The sequence below is a fragment of the Ctenopharyngodon idella genome, chromosome 15 (genome assembly GCF_019924925.1).
Source record: "Ctenopharyngodon idella isolate HZGC_01 chromosome 15, HZGC01, whole genome shotgun sequence".
Lineage (NCBI taxonomy): Eukaryota > Metazoa > Chordata > Actinopteri > Cypriniformes > Xenocyprididae > Ctenopharyngodon > Ctenopharyngodon idella.
The window spans coordinates 23,225,152-23,244,473 of NC_067234.1; the positions used below are offsets into that span (position 1 = coordinate 23,225,152).

The 19,322-nt window shown below is 35.9% G+C and overlaps 1 protein-coding gene across 4 annotated transcripts in view; it reads right to left on the bottom strand.

Moving 5' to 3' along the window:
* Positions 1-14,182: 14,182 nt before the first annotated feature.
* The window catches only part of cadm1b (cell adhesion molecule 1b), a 198,643-nt gene continuing 193,503 nt past the window's right edge, over positions 14,183-19,322 (bottom strand). For all 4 annotated transcript variants that reach the window (XM_051863540.1, XM_051863537.1, XM_051863538.1 and 1 more), the window contains one exon: positions 14,183-19,252. In XM_051863540.1, coding sequence (XP_051719500.1) covers positions 19,134-19,252 — 119 coding nt within the window. In that variant the 3' untranslated portion in view covers positions 14,183-19,133. The remainder of the gene's footprint in view (positions 19,253-19,322) is intronic.

Consider the following 19,322-nt stretch of genomic DNA (forward strand, 5'->3'; position numbering starts at 1 on the left):
GACAGTACGTTGAGATTCACCTTCTCACTCATTTTAATTTCTGTATATTTGATGAAATTGTAACTGAGAGGACTTACTTTTGGTCTTCTCATGGCCTACATAAGATCCAGATGATGCAACTTCCTGTTGAAAATGTGTCTTGTGGAATGTTCCAAGTTTTTTAGAGTGGGAAATGTGTGAGGGTAACAGGACTGAGTGAAAACCTGGGGACACGACTAAAATGTGTATTTTAAATAACATATTATGGATTTCTTATGAAATTTCTTTTTGTTTAACATAGATGATATATGGAGTAACACAACAATGCAAAAATAATAAGATTTCTGAAAGGTTTTAATGATTATATTTCATGATAAAGTTTAGATTTAGATAGTGGGGACGTGTAACAAATGCTTTATTTTATTTTTATTTTTTGTATTCTCAGTAGTTTTTAATAATGTTTTAAATTATATATTTTAAATTTGCAGTTAGATTAATGTTCAGGACATTTTACTTAATAATAAAATATATTTTAGAGTTAATTTTCATGCATATTTATACATAAAATGTCCTGGGGACAGAAATGGCACCGATTCGGTGGAATGGCCCACTTGCATTTCTAAATGAATTAGTGTGACGTCTGAACAAATCAGTTAAGCAAATGATTCAAATGACTCACTCATAAAGACAAAGTTATAGTAGATGAAACCTGTAACATCCCCACCACTAATGCACAGACTTACAGGTCACGTTCACACAGCAGCGGAATACGAATGCCAGTAACTGCATTCTGTTACTGAACTCGTAAAGTTTTAAGGACTTACCGCATTCTCGGAAAACCCGCGCTTTGGGAACGGAACAGGGCTGCATCACGTGTCTGTCACGTCATACAGTGCGAGAGAGCCTTGAGAGTTTTCATGTGTGGTTTCGGCAGATATCAGCTGTGTGTCATCTGAGTTGCTCCCGTCAGTTTTGTATTCTATGCGCGATTCAAATGCTCCACCCAGATATTAAAGCGCTGTCGGTTAATGAAGATTTGACGGATGAACTCGATTGGACTCTTGTCATGTCAAAAGTGATAAGACTTTTCGGCTTTATGGACGTCGCCATTTTGAAATTACTTATCTGTCACTACTCCCGCTGCACGTTCGAGACGCTATTGTAAGTTGCTGTGTGAACGTGACTCACGCCTAAGTAGGCCTAAATGTGGTTGTCAATCCTCAAAACTTACTTATTTTATTTTTTAAAAAATTGATTAATTTAAAAAAGTAGTTACAAATTACACATACAGGAATGTGAATAAACAATACCAATAGTGTTTTTCATACTTAAAAAAAGGAGTACTCAAAAAAAAAAAATCATTTCTTTTGAGCAGTTTTACGTTTAATACTCAAACAATCAGTCTTTGGCAGTTGCACATATATAACAGTACAATAAGCTATATACAGTATAACATACGTTTGACCATGAGATGGTCATGTGATCAGCATAAACTGGGATACATGACTTTTCTTCATGATCATCATTACCTTCCATTCTCCCGCTGACTCAGAATGACAAACTGTCCACCCTATACCAAAAGTCCTTTGAATAATAATGGTGATGGGTTTCAAATTGGTCTTGGAAAAAGATGACTAAAAAGTGCTCTGGTTATGTTGTAAGATGACAGCTGATGACTATAACCTGGAATAATTGAGCTGCAGAATATCTAGTCTGTAATGTTTTTATAACTCACAATGCACAGGGAAACATCAGTCTATCCTGTAGATATCGCCTTATTTTCAGTTTTTGGCACTGAAGATGAAGTAAAATCGTTAAATTCATTAAATTATAATCCAGATAGGGAATAATTCACATTTGATGCACTGGTGCATTAAATTCATCAAATTTTGCTACTTGACATACATTAAAATAAAACATCAAAAATGTATATATAATATAATACTATTTTAAACCTATGCATACTGGGTTTTGCTGTGGTAATTCAGCATGTGGGTGCATTTATTTAATCTCATTACTTGAAAAACCTGCATAGATACCAGAAACTGAATTTTAATTGTGCTTATCCGTGATGAATGTCTTGACTCACCAAATTTACATGCATCTGGCCGGAACCTTGTTTACTTTATGTCAACTCGCCCTTCATTTTATATCATAAATTATCTCATTATGTATTCCTAATGATCAAAACATAAGAAAACTTTATGATTTAGAAGTTGTTTTCCCTTTGCCAGCATCAGTTAGAGTAAATTGAGCACCCAGAAGTTTATATGGGGGAAAACTGTCACATCAATGACTTGGTGAGAATGTATGGCCTCGATTTCCCGTTGATTTTGTAATGCTTTAGGTCATGGTTAACACAAACATGCTCTACTGAGAGATGAATGTTGAGATGGCAGCAGGATTTGTGCATTCTGTGCATTGCTTGCTGAAATTCACTTGGTAAATCTCCAAAACTTGTATTTCATCCTCTTATCTGGATAATTCTGTAGGCAAACAAAGGATCTTGTGTCTATGCCTTTGTTAATACCAAAGTCCACAACATCGAATCAACCAATTTTTTGCACAATCTCATAAAACCTGTCATTTTCAGCTCACGCTTTAGCCCAAAATCAAACGAAATAGAAATATAATAAATTACCCATACTGGTCAAAAGTTTGGAATAATTATGATTTTTTTATGCTTTTGAAAGACATCCTTATGCTCACGAAGGTTGCATTTATTTGATTAAAAATATAGTAAAAATGGTAATATTGTGAAATATGATTACAATTTAAAATAAATGTTTATTATTTGAATATATTTTAAAATGTCATTTATTCCTGTGATGCAAAGCTGAATTTTCTGCATTACTTGATTACAGTCTTCAGTGTCACATGATACTTCAGAAATCATTCTAATATGCTGATTTGCTACTTGAGAAACATTTCCATTTATTGTGTAAACCATTTTTTTTTGTGTGTGTGTGTAAACCATTATACACATTTCTTTTTTAAAGAAATGAATACTTTCATTCAGCAAGGATGCGTTAAATTGATTAAAAGTGACAGTAAAAACATTTATAAAGTCACAAAAGATTTCTGTTTCAAATAAATGCTGTTCTTTCGATCTTTCTATACATCAAAGAATCCTGAACCAAATGTACCACAGTTTCCACAAAAATATTAAGCAGCAAAAACAGTTTCTTATGATTTTGGGCTGAACTGTGACCTGAACAGTTCTTGTTTTGTGAGATTCACCCAGATGACTCCAACGAGCCTTGTAAATGCAGGTCAAGTTAGGACAGTATGTGTTTTGAACTTCTAGAAGAAATCATGTAAATCATTTCAGTTTTATTCCTCACACTGATAAAAGAGCACTCGGAATGATTATCCATTTACCTGAAATAACACAGTTATCAAAAAACTAGCGCCAATGGCCTCAAAGTTCAAATAGTCCTTTTATTAATGTGCCCTCAAGCGACCAAACCAATGCGGACAGACAGTTAAAGAGACAGAGTCCCACCTTTGCCCTTTGCTGCTGTGTTCTGTCATTAGTGTTAAACGCTGCTATTAGAGAGCAGAATAGAGTCCGTCTGAAGTGAGCAGGGCCATTTGACCAACATCACTGATGCTCAAGAAAGGGACTAACAACATGGCATGTAAAAAGCAAGCTCTAGCAGGGAAGTTCAGATATGCCGTATCGCAGTCTGTACTGATCGGTTGCTGCTTGAACGCACACACACACGTTTCATCCTGATTATACATTTGAGATTGTACCTCTGGCTTTGGCATCTGCATGCTGATGGCTTGATTATCTATGACGAGCTGAGCTCTGATTCGCATTTTTACCCTTGGTGGAATAACTCAGCTGCAGATGCAGGGCTCTGATTTGCCTTGACACCAGGAGTGAAAATCTATCAAGAAAAATGGATTTAAGTTGACAAACCTCTGAAAACCATCCATCTGCATTGTTTATGTAGTTTGTGATAATACAATAGGGTAGGAAAGAGTAGACCTGAATATTTATAAGTCTGCTGCTGTCCATTCGGCCATTTAGCCAGATGTCCACTGATATCTCTGTATGCCAGGGTTGAGCGCTGCCTGCCAAAAGGTTGAGGGATAATGGATAAATTATGGCTGTTTCTACCAGAGGTTTAATATATGGCTAACATTTAGCCAGCACTTTCCATGAATATGGTGCACTTCGGTGTTCCATTTTTTTCATAATAAATGTTAGATAAACTATTCTTTACACTATGTAACTTTTTGTTCAAATTAACCAAATTTTATCCATATATTAGGCTATCCCTCCTTCTCCCAAAACGTGTTGTCTAACCCGGTATCTATATTTTAGACCTGACAGGTTTTTGCGGGAAATTGCGTACATACATCACTCGCCTGTGTATGTTTCATATCTATAAATAGAGAAAAGTTGCTCTGGCTACTGGTTAGTTGTCACGACGAGCTAGAAAGGTTGGAGCAGCTAAATCTCAAATCCCTCGGGGAATCACCTATTTTAAACAAACACCGAACTGCTGGTAAGAAACATTGGACCAGAAAAGGAGATTTTAAAGAAAAGTCCTACTCATGCTTGACCATATTATGGCAGTGAGTAGCGACCAGCATCAAGGTCTTCTGTGCACAACTGCACGACTTGCGTTGGTGAGGCTCTATTAACGCTGCAGTTCACTCTGTCTCGCCCAGAAAAAGCACACAAGTTGTGAGAAATCAAGACTAAGAAAAATACGACATGAAATACAACCCATGTACCTTCTTCTCTGGATATATCCGTTGTGTTCGTCGACATTCTTCTCTTCTAACTGCCTTATTTCCACCATTGGTGTGAGCAGCAGTGTGTCCTAATAGACAAGAAATGTATGATTTTACACCTTCTTGCTGATAACATTTCTTTAGTCATTTGGCAATCCCACAGCTACTGTAGTGAAACCACCCACATCAGATTGTGCTACCACCTTAATTAATAAGGCCAATTATTTATTAAGAAACAAAGCCAACTGTTATTAAATTCTCGCTAGAGAACAAAACCGAGTGGCACTGAAATCTCGTAAAAAAAAAAAACGACCGTTATTGAAATCTCGTAAAGGGACAAAATCGACTGTCATTGAAATCTTAGAATGGAACAAAACTGGCCGTCACTGAAATCTCATAAACAAATAAAACAGACATCATTGAAATCTCGTAACCAAATAAAACCGACCACGATTGAAGTCTCGTAATGGAAAAAAACCGACCCTCGTTGAAATCTCGTGATGAAAGAAAACCGACTGTCTTCGAAATCTTGTGAAAGAACAAAGGAACAAAACCAACCGTCTTTGAAATCTCATAACAGAACAAAACGACTGACACTGAAAACCGACTGTCATTGAGATCTCGTAACCAAACAAAACCAACCATCATTGAAATCTCATAATCAAATGAAACCGACCATCAATGAAATCTCATAACCCAGAAAAAAATGACCATCATTAAAATCTCATTGAGGAACTAAGCCAATTGTCATTAAAATCTTGTTAAGGAACAAAACCGAGTGGGCATTAAAATCTCGTAACGGAATAAAAGGAGCGTTATTGAAATCTCGTAAGGGACAAAATCGACCATCATTGAAATCTCGTAACGAAACAAAACCGACTGTCTTTGAAATCTCGTAAAAGAACAAAGAAACAAAACCGATCGTCTTTGAAATCTCATAACCCAGCAAAACAGACCGTCATTGAAATCTCGTAAAGGAACAAAACGTAAAGTTATCGCGTTCACATCTGTCAGCTGTCATTCGGACTGTCATCAGACAAATGGAGTTCCGGTGTTGTGCCAAATTATTACCCGCCCCTCGTTGAAGTCGCTACCTGATTGCCTAATCCTAACCCTACCAATACTAGGGGGGTAATAATTGTCAAAACACTAGTCTGGTGATATTTGACTCAGTGAAGAAAGTTCATGCATCCTTTTTTGGGATTTCTAGGTGTTTTATTTCATGTTGCATATTTATCTTGATTTCTTGAGCATTTACATAATTTCCATATAAATACGTAATCTCATTATATTTTTTACTTTTTATAAATATTGTAGCATTGATTGCATTTGTCAAGCTCAAACTTCAACCCATTTACTCAAGTTATTGTATAAAAATAGCAAATATTTTTATTTAATCAATTTGAAATTTAAAAAATTTTAACTATACAAACCAAAATTGTGCCCAAAACTACCTAGCCTCTACTGAGTGACATCTTCATTTAGACTCAATTCGCAGCCTTGTTACCTATTCTGGCATAGTTTTATGTAAATAAACTACATTTATTTAAATAAACTTTGAATTTTGATCTATTTTTAAATAATGTTAGAAATCTTGTCTATTTTACAGTACCTGTCAAAAGTTCGGAAACATTACAATTTTTTAAATGTTTTTGAAAGAAGTCTCTTATGCTCAACAAGGCTGCATTTATTTAATCAAAAATACAGTAAAAACTGTAATATTGTGAAATGTTATTACAATTTAAAATAACTGTTTTCTATTTTAACTGCAGCACAACTGTTTCAACATTGATAATATTAATCAGAAATGTTTCTTGAGCACCATATCAGCATATTAGATTTCTGAAGGATCATGTGACAGTGAAAATTCAGCTTTGGTCACAGGAATAAATTACATTTTAAAATATATTCAAATAGAAAACAGTTCTTTTAATTTGTAGTAATATTTCACAATTTTTTATTAAATAAATGTATTTTTGTATATGTATTTTTGATGAAATAAATGCAGCCTTGGTGGGCATAAGAGACTTCTTTCAAAAACATTAAAAAATTTAATGTTTCCAAATTGTAATATAGTTTTAATAAAAAGGAAAAAAGAGTTTCAGAGTTGTACTCAGCCCTTTAAACAAAAATGCAATGCAAATGCAAAAAAATGCAAATTCAATGAGTGCAGTGATATTCTATAAACCTCATGTGGTAGATTGTGAAAAAAACAAAACAATCACCACACTGAAGTGGACACTCAATTTATGATTCCCCAATGAGATATAAAAATAACTTGTCTGTTTGTCCAGACCCACTGTGGCTAACAGATCAAAAAAAGATGACTCGCACAACTCAGCTGACATCTATCTAAGCAGACCTCTTGGGGATAAAGCGTTCTATTTTCCTGTCCTGTGATTGTCCGCAGGAAGAGGTGATGTGCAGTGAGAAATGGAAAGAAATAAGATGGCCAAAGCGGTAATCACTGTGCACTCAGCTATAGAGAAGCAATAGATGTTGCAGTAACATCTGCTGGAGGAAGTGTTCACTGTGTGGAGCTCAGTCTTTGGTGTCACATCAAGGACAGTCACGATCTTCACAGAGAGCTGCTCTGTCAAGATGGGTTAAAAGATAAACCAAAAGCTCTTGGGGGTAAGACACCAGTGCACTTGCAAATGGGTTACAATGTACAAGACCTAAATCCTGATTCCCTCGTGATCATCGAATATCCTAAAGCACTTATTGTTAATTGGCGGAATGTCAGACCCATCTATTAAATGTCAATTGCTTTAAATATTTTTAAATCATTGTTTGACTTGTAGCAGATTTTCACGTCACTGTCGCTGAAGAGTCTATTTCTTTGTTATGTTTCTTCTTAGTTGCTAATGAGACTAGATCAAACAAATGCCCTTCACTGGACTGAAATAACTCTATCAGACAGATTAAAAAAAATTAACAAATTAGCCGATTTGAATCCCTGCAGGTCTTCTTTTATATGGTGTAATACTTAGTTCACCTAAAAATTAAAATTCTGTCATCATTTACTAACCCTCATGTCATTTCAAACCTGTATGGAATACCATTAGTGTGAGCAAATGATGGTCTGAAACAACATTAGGGTAAATTTACATGAGTAGAAAATAACAGAATTTAAATTTTTGGGTGAACTATTCCTTGTGAAAATGAAGTGCGTTAATTGTACTGAATGTGCACTTGTAGCTTACTTTATATCTTAAAAGTATATATATATATATATATATATAAACTACTTGCAGATAGTATAATATTAATAAAAAACAAAAGGCCACTTAAGTGTATTTAAAGAGAGTACACGTTCATGACTGTTTCTTAACACACTCAAGTACACTTTTAAAAAGTGCACTTTGTAATAGTGTCAAATTTTACCTTAATGTACATTTTAAAACATTATCTTTTAACAATCTTTTGTCATGCTTTAAAGAAGTATTTTGATGTGTTGACTCACATACTAAAGCACATATGTAAACATATGTAAAGTAAAATTCTTGATTAGAATTTTAACTGTAGTGTTATTTAGTGTTGGGGAAAGTTACTTTTAAAAGTAATGCGTTACAATATTGCGTTACTCCCTAAAAAAGTAACTAGTTGCGTTACTTAGTTACTTTTTATGGAAAGTAATGCATTGCTTTCCTTTTGCCTTACTTTTCTCACCTTGGCTGGGCTTGTTTGATTTTTAACAAAAACAAAAAAAAAAGTTCTATTTTTTTATTTTTTTTATTATTATTTGCAAATGGATCCTTTCACACCAAAAATGAAAAGAATAAGCCTCAGGCTTAAGGAACTGCAATCTTACTCTCGATTTCTCTCAACATGGCGACAGGAGAGCTGTCAGTCTATAAATGGGAAACAAAGTAACTTGCGTTACTTTTTTGAAAAAGTATCTCAGATCTAAAAGTAATGCATTACTTTCCTAGTTACTTGAAAAAAGTAATCTGATTACGTAACTTGCGTTACTTGTAATGCATTACCCCTAACAATGGTGTTATTCAATATTACATTTAAAGTTAATATATTCGAAATTACAACTTCAAACTTCAAAAGTGTAATTGCAAACATATTTAAATTCATGACATACAAGTTTTAATAGAAATGACATTTAAGTATATTTAATTTACCATTAATGCTTGCCAGCACATTCGGCAGTACAGCATATTACAAATGCGTTTTTGTAAGAAAAATATCCATATATAAAACTTAATGAATATGCAATTCTCTGACTTTTCTCTTTAAAATTTCACATTTTAGAATTCGTGACTGGTGTTTTATTTTGCTCTCTCCTCGGCGCCTCCACGTTTGTCATTGCGTGGGGTCAAAAGTCGCTCTTCCGCCCAAATCAACGGTCATATGCTGGAAGCTAGTTATTTGAATTTATAAAGTTTTAAATATGGATATTTTTCTCACAAAAAATGCATCTCTTTGCTTCAAAATGCCTTTATTAACCCTCTGGAGCCGTATGGATTATTTTGATTATGGATGGATGCAATTTTTTTTTTAAATGCGGCCCCCCATTCACAACCATTATAAACCTTGAAGGAATAAGGATATTTTTAAATATATCTCCGATTGTGTTCGTCTGAAAGAAGATAGTCATATACACCTAGGATGGCTTGAGGGTGAGTAAATCATGGGATAATTTTCATTTTTGGGTGAACTATCCCTTTAAGTACAGTATAATGTTTTTAAAGTTCTTTTCAAAAAGTAAAGTCCTTTTTAAAATTAGCTAAAGTATACTTTTTTTTTTTTCACAAGAGATTCCTTTAAATGTTGCTGGTTGTTACTATGTTTTAGAATCTAGTTTACTGTCACCCTAATAGAGACATTTCTCTCTTAGCTTCAAAGCACTTTGCTACTTTTGTTATGAGCAAATGCATCTAACTGCAGTTTGAGAGAAGAAGCTTGACTGCAGTTGAACTACTTTAATTCAAGAGTAGCTTGTAGCTTGACAAGCTATTTCAAAATAGCTTCCACAACACTGTTATCAAGTAAAACCCATTAGGTGAAAAACAAGAGAAGAAACTGCATCGACTGCACAATGAAAATGTTTGACTACAGACTCCAACAGTGCTGTCTTTATAGGTGGTAAACCCCGACTTTGCCTGTGTAGACAAGTATACTTCCTTTAAAACCTTAATTAATTTGAAAACCAATTAGACTTTAACAATACCAAATAAGATGGCTAAAAGATAGGAGGTTAATACAAGTGCAGTGAGATTTGATTCTGCCAGTTAAACTTTCAGACAACAGTGCTCCCAGGAATAGTGGATGTGTCAATCTCAGATAACAGTGCTAGTGACTCAGCTCTTTTAGCCGGAGCTGTTTGTGTGTAGCGAGCGAGACATTGTAGTGCCGCTTTCCGCTAGACCGAGTCGCATGCAGGGAAAGCTGTAGGTAGAGATCAGTTACGAGCTTTTCAATAAAATCAATTCCACATCCTATCGAAACTAGCGCTCTCTGAAGGGAACAGATCGCTGATAAACTGCGCAGTCAAACATGACATTTACAGCTGAGAAATATTGCCTTGTATCTGAAACATAAAACATGCCTGGGGGGACATTGTCCGAGAATGATGTATGAGACTAATGCTTGCATTGGTTAATGTCATGTTGGCCATTTATCAAGGATTATTTTCGGTACCGCCGCAATCTTCTGACGTGCCATTTGACATGTAGCCTGTGTGGAGAATTTTCCTGCTGTTGCGCCCCAAATGTGTTTCCTGTGGTTAATCTAAAGGCCGATGTGGTGTCAGCGCATGTAGCCTACGGACCATAACCCCAAGCGTCAATTATTGCCATACAGTTTTTTGAGAAGTTTACTTTCTTCTCTCCCAGATATTTTGTGGCTCACCACATACTGAGATGACTCACCGGCAAACCTCGTATTCCCACTGAGTCTAGGCAGGCTGCCTCTCCCACTGACAGCAGCCATGGGAAAGATCAAGCTCTCAGACACACAGCCAGTGACAGCGATGAAGATATTTATTTGCTGCCTGCTCCGTCTGAGAATGTGGGTCAGGGGCAAGGCAGTAGCACACCCCCAGCTAAGCTGCCTGCTGCACTCCTCACGCACCTAAAAGCAACGTTAACCCTCTGTTGCCAAACAGGGCAGGATGCTGCGCTCCTCTGGTGAGACTTTTGTTCTGGATCTGAACGCAATCAGAGATGGATCACATGTTCTCTCGGCTGATGAATCAGTCACATATCACGTCTTTTGTGTGCTCAAATTCGTTATTTCAAACGTAGGCGCGCGACAGGAAGCGACGGTCGCGACATGTAGCCTATGCGGTGCGTTTTCCAGGCGCATCGAGATGAAAAATTCTCAACTTTTCAGAATGCTGCAAGCACACCGCAGGTCATGTGACAAGAACCAACCTATCAGTTTAGGCCTTTCCATAACAAAACATCGAAAGCTCAGCCGAACAGCTGATCATAGCTGTAAGGGTGTTTTTTTATATCTCATCTCTGTAAATATATCTAGTAGTAAAGCTAATGCAAGGGCTAGAAATCAGTTTATCCCTTGCTGAAACTTCCTCGTCGTCGTGCATAGCAACGACAGACGCCAAAGCGCTTTGGAAAGAAGGAAAGCGGCGCGGCCGCGCTTTCCACGCGTTTTTAGACGCGATATGTGAACATGGGAATTTTCAGCAAAGGATAAGCTGATTTCTAGCCCTTGCATTAGCTTTACTACTACATATATTTATGGAGATAAGATATAAAAACCACAATGTACAGCTATGATCAGCTGTTTGGCTGAGCTTTCGATGTTTTGTTACAGACAGGCTGAAGATGATCGGTTGGTTCTTGTCACATGACCTGCGGTGCGCTTGCGGCATTCTGAAAAGTTGAGAATTTTTCATCTCGATGCGCCTGGAAAACGCACCGCATGTGCGTCGCGACCGCGTCGCTTCCATTATGAAATAACGAATTTGAGCGCGCAAAAGACACCATATGTGAACAGCCCCTTACCGTTTTTTTTGTGGGCAAAATACAGTTATTTCAATAACGCAGTCTGGAATTTTGCATGGGGGCGAAAGATTTCCCCATGGTTTGAAAGTACTTCTGTGTGAGTTGTACTTCATAAATCGGTACACTATTGACAATAGACAGTAGACCTTTTTTGTCTGTGAAAATTTGCCAAAATTTCACCAGTGGTCTGCACACTAACGGGCCGTTAACACGATACCATTTTCAACTAAAAACATAAAACTTTTAATTTGTTTTGGCCGTTCATTTACACAACAACAGCGTTTTGGTGGCCTGAAAACGCAAACTTTTGAAAGGGGGTTTCAAAATCCACATTTTTGAAAACAGTCTCTGTGTAAACAACAAAAACGCGAATCTGTGGAAACGATGACGTCATGCACATGCGTATTACTTGTTCAGTCTATAGTGTTTCATCGCCATCTAATGGCCTGCCAGCAGAATACAGCGTTTTTAGTTGTTTTTGCGGATCCTTGTGAATGGGGATCATTTTGACAATGGTGTCATATGTACGCAGAAAACTCAAAGGAAAAACTTTTTAAGCATATCGTTGTCGTGTAAACATATCCTAAATAATAATGTGTAAAGTGTCTTAAAGGGACAGTTCATCCAAAAATTAAAATTCTTTTCACTCACCCTCATGTTGTTCCAAACCTGTGTGACCTTTTTTTTTTTTTTTTCTGCTGAAAGTCAATCCGTTCAATGAAAGTCAATGGGGTCACATGTTGTTTGGATATACGTATTTGTTCACACTCAAATCAAATCAAAATATTGATCAACGGAAACGGTTACTGGTTTGACAAAAAAACATGATAAAAATAAATGCATTAAAATAAAAATAAATGCATTCCTGGGTCAACATATTTTGTTGGTCCTGGAACAACATTCCTGTCTAAAAATGTAGTCATAACCATATCCTTACTCCTAAACCTAACCCTACCAATAAGTTATCCCTAAAATCAGAGGGAAATGTTAGGTGAATAACACTGATGTAGAAGCACTAAACCCTGGTTGTAACCTTAAACTTGACATAAACTGTAATCAAATCTGATTGGTTGATTGGAACGTTGTTCCAGGATCAACCAAGATGTTGATCCAAGAAAATGTTGCACTTGGTGAAATCAGGTTCTGCTAAGGGACACGGTTGGGATAGATTATTCGGACAGGAATGTATTGTCTGTAGTTATTAATGATAATTCCCTTTGTTCAAACAGTAGCATGTGGTAGCATTGCCAAGGTCAACATTTGATTCCTAGGGAATGAATAAACTGTTAAAATTTAAAGCAATTTGGATAAAAGCATCAACTAAATGGATAAATGTAAATGACAGATGCTGTTGACAGAGACAAACACAAAGGTGAATCAATAGGATGACTCTAGAAATCACCTCTGTGGCTCTTACAAATAATAAACAAGTGGTAGTAGCTCAACTATGAGGAAATTGTGTGGTTCTTCTATTAAGACCACATTTATTTCACCCAGGAGGATATTTACCACAGCACTGAAAGCATTAAAGTTATAACACTTGTATTTTGCGCTGACCTACCCTTTCTAAGAATTTATGACCAATCAATGAGCCTCTCGAGAGGAACTTCATGCATGAACTTACGAACAGCAACTGAGAAAACGTATATAAATAACTCCAGTGCTTTTTCTCATGGGTTTTTGCCTTTTCATTAGGCAGAGATGTTCACAGTTATGCTAATGAAATGCAATGGTTATTAATAAAGAGTTGTATGTGAAAATAATGCCATCAACACAAATGTTTGCTTAGCAAGGAGTTGATCACAGAATATGTCAGGTTCGGCCTCTTTAAAGGCATTAAAATAGATCAGCTGTAACACTTCACAGTGTCCGTGTTACACGTTACAGTAATTAATATGGCTGTTGCTAGGGTGTTCTGATTGGTTGCTCTGATAGTTTAATATTTAGGGTTGGCGTTTTGTTCAAAATCCTTAATGCTAAGAACGAGCAACATTAATAGTACTGCTTCCCTTAGCAAGCACTACTAATTATAATTGGATTAAGCGGATTAATAGTTTCTTATTAGTCATAAAGGTTCTTAGGGTCCAAAAATGGAACAAAAGTGCAAGTCATCTCGCACTTCTCCTCACTCCAATGCAACACGAGCTCAATTATACACGAACACGCTGCTGTTTCTGCTCAGTTCTTTTCTCATGTTTCACTTATTGTAATTAGGTTTGGCACAGAATTTCACAACATATGTTTCAGCACTGCCAAACCACGAATCTCGATGAAACGTGCTATCAGGTAATTCATCCTCAGTATGAAAAATAAGACTATTTTAGTGATTATGTGAGGCAGAAATCTAATGTCTCTATATAAAGTGGTGTATATAGCAAGTGCATCTGTCTGTCCATGAACAGTGCTCATTGGACACTTCATAAAAGGAATCAGTTTCAGTGAACATATAAAACACAATTCAACTGCTGTTTGAACATTAATACCTCTTTTTATTAAGACAGTACTGCTCCATTTCTGTAAAAATGTATTTTCATGGTCAAATACAAAGTGTAATGTAAATAACTTTAATTACACAGGAATACAAACTACAGAGATGAGACAAAATATCTGACATAAAACCTGTGGAAACAATGAAAGACAGCTCTGGATTGTACAGGTTGTCTAAAAATGGAAAATGCATTGTAGATTCATTTCTTTTCTTTAAATAAACCTATCATCTGCTGTGACCCAACTATACAAAGTAATATGAACATTTACACAGTGCACAGCATCTGAAGTGCAGATAAAACATGTCGAACATGCTCTATTCTGCGTGATTTTTAATAACTTAAAGTCTTTTCTTTCAGATATGGGGCATCACTTTTGCATTCTACCTGAGATGCAAAAAATGAATTCATAGACAGACCTGAGACAGGGCAGAATTAAACCTACATTGAAGGTGTGTTTGTGTATGCATGTGTTTTTTTTTTCCTTCAGGTTTGGGCAGTTTTAGATCATTTACCATTTAACTTGTGAATAATAAAATGAAAGTAAACAGCAAAAAGGAAGGAAAAGAGTGATTTGGCCGTATGGGTTGGTGGATCCGCTGTGGAAACCCTCACCATGTTATGACTGTTTGTAGCCCTCACTCCTTATTTGACAGCTTCATGCCATTACAATTACAGTATGATAATTGAGCAAAATGGTATCATATACATTTATAAATTACTTCTTTTTCTTTTTCTTTTTTTTTACATGCATGGCGATGCACAAAGTTATCATTTTGTCATTGAATGTAGCTACAATTCAAAAGTTTAGAGTTGGTAAGATTTTTGATAACACTTTATTTTGATGGTCCACTTTAGATATTCTGCTAATTATAAGTAACTTTGTAACTACATGTAAGCTAACTCTCATTAGAGTATTAGTAGACTGTCTGCTTAATATCTGCCAACACTTTATTTTGATAGTTCCCCCAACAGACATTCTACTGACTATAAGTAACTTTGCAACTGTATGTCAACTTATTCTACTAACCTGAACCTTAACACTTAAAGGGTTAGTTCACCCAAAAATGAAAATTCTGACATCGTTAAAATAGTCTTGTGACTACAGTTGTTCAACCTTAACCCTCTGGGGTCTGAGCCTGATTTGGGGTCCTGGAGTAGTTTTGACATGCCCTGACATTTGTGCTTTTTTCAGTTGCTTATAAACATATTAATGACAAAAGTCTCATTACACTGTATTCAGCACAAACTAGGCTACAATAATATGTGAGCAACAAGTATGTACATGTTTGTATTTTTGAGAGAATTACGTATATGCATGGTTTTTGAAAAAACAAACAACAAAAAAAAGTCACTGAAATAAGGCCTCAAAACACATACTAAACATTTTTTCACAAGACTTTTGGGAACTGTATATTTTAGTCTAGCGTTTTGGCTTCAAAATGATGTGAAAATCATCCTGCCTACTCAGTCACATAAAACAATGTTTTACATAGTTTTATGCAACGAGAATGACATGGAAGAGAAGAAATTGTTGAATAAAGTCATTATTTTTGTTTTTTGCACACAAAAAGTATTCTCGTCGCTTCATAACATTAAGTTTGAACCACTGTAGTCACATGGACTATTTTAACAATGTCTTTACTACCTTTCTGGGCCTTAAAAGTGGTAGTTGTGTTGCAGGAGGCCAAAAGCTCACAGATTTCATCAAAAATACCTTAATTTGTGTTCTGAAGATGAACAAAGGTCTTACGGGTTTGGAACGACATGAGGGTGAGTAATTAATGACAGAATTTTCATTTTTGGGTGAACTAACTCTTTAACCCAAACCTAACGGTCTACTACAACTCTAATGAAAGTCAGCAGACATGTAGTTGCAAAGTTACTTGTAGTTAGTAGAATGTCTAAAGTGGACCATCGAAATAAAGTGTAACCAGCTTTTTAATAGTTTTAAATGAAGTCTCTTATGTTCAGCAAGGCTGCATTTATTTGATCAAAAAATATAGTAAATGTTGTGAAATATTATTACAATTTAAAATAATTTTGTATTTAAATATATATAAATGTAATTTATTCCTGTGATGGCAAAGCTGAATTTGCTGAGAACCATTTCTTCTTATTATTGATGTTGAAAACAGTTGTGCTGCTTAATATTTTTATGGAAACCGTGATACTTTTCATTTTTTAATAGATTGTTTAGTATTTATTTGAAGTAGACAACATTATAAATGTCTTTACTGTCACTTTTGATCAATTTAATGAATCCTTGTTGAATAAAAAGAATGAAATCCAAATTTTGAATGGTAGTGTATGCAATTGGTCCAATATTTTTTCTTTTCTTTTTCTTTTTTTTAGGGGGCATAATTTAACTTTCATGTACTTGATTCTCAATCAGTTTAGTGTTGTAGGCATTCGAAACATGATATGTTTAAATAAATCTACTGCTGTATAAAACCACAAAATTCTGTACAACATACAATGACAATCAAAAGGAAAGTTTCTTTCCGTATAACCAAGTATAAAGAGTGGCATTAGCTACAAGAGCCTCGCACAAATATACCATAATTTATTAGCGTTTTCAAATCTAAATAATGCTCACCTGTCAGATAATCTCAGGAATAACACTAAGAAAAAGATAACAAACGAACAAACAAAAAAATAGCACTTGATAATACACAAATTCATGTAAACGCTATGACCAAACAATTTTGTCACAAGGATTTTACAATGTTAACCGTACTCTCACCATAACTCCGAAATGCCCCCATGTAGTCAATCACAAACAATACGTATCTGTCCCATTGTCTATAACACTGAACGAAGGCCAAAGATATGAACAATGCCTGATATGAGAGTGATAAATCACCAACTATATACTAACTCTACAATAATGTAATAATTTCACGCTGTATACATTTATAATAAGAGTGAAGAAACATAAGTGTCCCTGTGAAAATTATATTATGTGACAAAAAGCATGTTTGATGAGACGAACACAACAGTCATGACTCGCTTTTATAAACTACTGCATTATTGTAGAGTTATTACATTCAGTCTGGGATCTACACATGAGCTGGATTGAAGGAATTGAGAATACGAGCTGCTAACCGAAACATGTAAGAGGGCACAACTGTGAGTATGGCTTACAACATACAGGCTCCATCTATTTCATTATTACAATTTTTTTTTAATGTCACTATGAGAAGCGCACAGAAGCACTAACAATAGTTGGAGAAACTCACTGAACTCGACCTCATACTGAGCCTACTGAATGAGAACAGGCTAAAAATGAAAGCTATTTTACACTCTGATAGATATGTTTTGTTTCGTAGAAGGGGACATCTTTGTGACGGCCTTCCTGTACAGCTGAGCCAGGAACCGTTCTGCTCTTCTTTGCTTTGGCATTCCTTTTTAACGCTTGGGCATAATTACAATAAATTAGTCCGTGAGTGGAGCTGGTATATGGATAATGCGATACAAACCGGAATGAATATAAACATAAGCCGATTATAATCACATACAGTATATCTAAGAAACAATTAGGGCTGTCAATCGTTTAAAAGTTTTAATCAGATGCAGATGAATTAATCAAATTAATTCAAGTTAGGCTTTAGAAGACAATATACTTTCCATATCTCTAAATATAAGTCTTATCACCTTACAGTCCACAGTAAATCATTGTGTAATTGAGGTTGTCAATCTGTCCGTTAACATAGGACTTCCAACATTCCGTCTGTGATATTTTGTTGAAATGCAAAATATCTTTGGCATGTCAGGAGTACCGCATTTTAATGCGCCATGTCCAGTAGTTGAACTTTGAAAATCAAATCTCTCGTCTATGTAGGCCTCCATTGTCGCTGTAGCTTGCATGTGTTCCGTTCTGTTCTGTTTATGTATTTTTTTTTCAACTACCTTGTGAATCAACGGCCCCAGGGCAAGGCTGCCATCTTGTGGATAAACTAATTACTGCAAAAAATAAAAAAATAAAAATACACACGGTTACAAAAATCCAGCGGTGCGTGTACAGTAGGCGCGTACTCTTCTGATGACGAAATCTGCGTCATGCGCACTATACGCTGACCTTTGTGTATGCGTAAAAAGTGAAGTATACTTTGGGCTTTATAATAATATACTCTTTTTAAATTAATAGATAAAACAGTGTCATGTCATTTAAATATTAAAAATTTAAATATTGGCCAGGAGGCATTAATAACTGCGTATTTAAAAAAAATTTTTTTATCATATTGAAGTAATGTGTTCAATTGACAGCCCTAATACCAACACAAGCCGATTATAATCACATAGCCTACAGTATATCTAATAAATAATGCAACAACACATCAGTGCTGCTGAATGTTGTTGGTCACAACAAAAATGGTTTGTATCATCTCTAACTCGATCTCTGAGGGACTAAGGAGAGCAACAGGCAATTTGCCAAATAAATTACTTGGAAAACAACCCAAGCGATCATTCTGTGACTGAATCTTACATCGAAACTTTGTGTGTGGCTTTCTTTCAGACCTGCAGACAAAAACAGCATGAGAGAGAGCTTTAAGATATGCTGGCAATTAAAACCAAAATGAAACGAAAACAAAAAAACGTGGGTTTGGAGAGACAGTAGCTTGTGGGTGTCCTGATGAAAGTGGGAACTTCAGTAAGAACAGAACAAGGCACAAAATTCTTAGCAAATGTTTAAACTGAACAAAACCAGCACCGGCAGGAGGTGTTGGATGGTGAAGCGGCCTAAAATTGAGCTCTCCTAGTGCTCTGCCATCCCACACCCCGTCCGTCTCGATGGCAGCACCTTCTCCTCACCGTCTCTTCAGCTGCACAGGTGTGAATCCAGCCTGATTGAATCCCACAACCCCTACCTCCCAACCCAGCAGTCCACAGTTTGCTGTTCAGCACAGGAAGCTAGCAGGTCTAGTCAGAGTTAAATGTAGTATTCCTTCTTGTCATCCGAATTGTTGTGTCCACCCTCTGCGTTGATGATGGCAGTGTCGGCGTCCGCGGCATCGTCCGCTCCTTTGGCTTCGTGGGTAAAGTAGGTACCTTAAAAAAAGGGAATATTTGTCATTTTCAAAGATAAAAAAAAATCAAGCTAAATCCAGAGTCGTGTCTT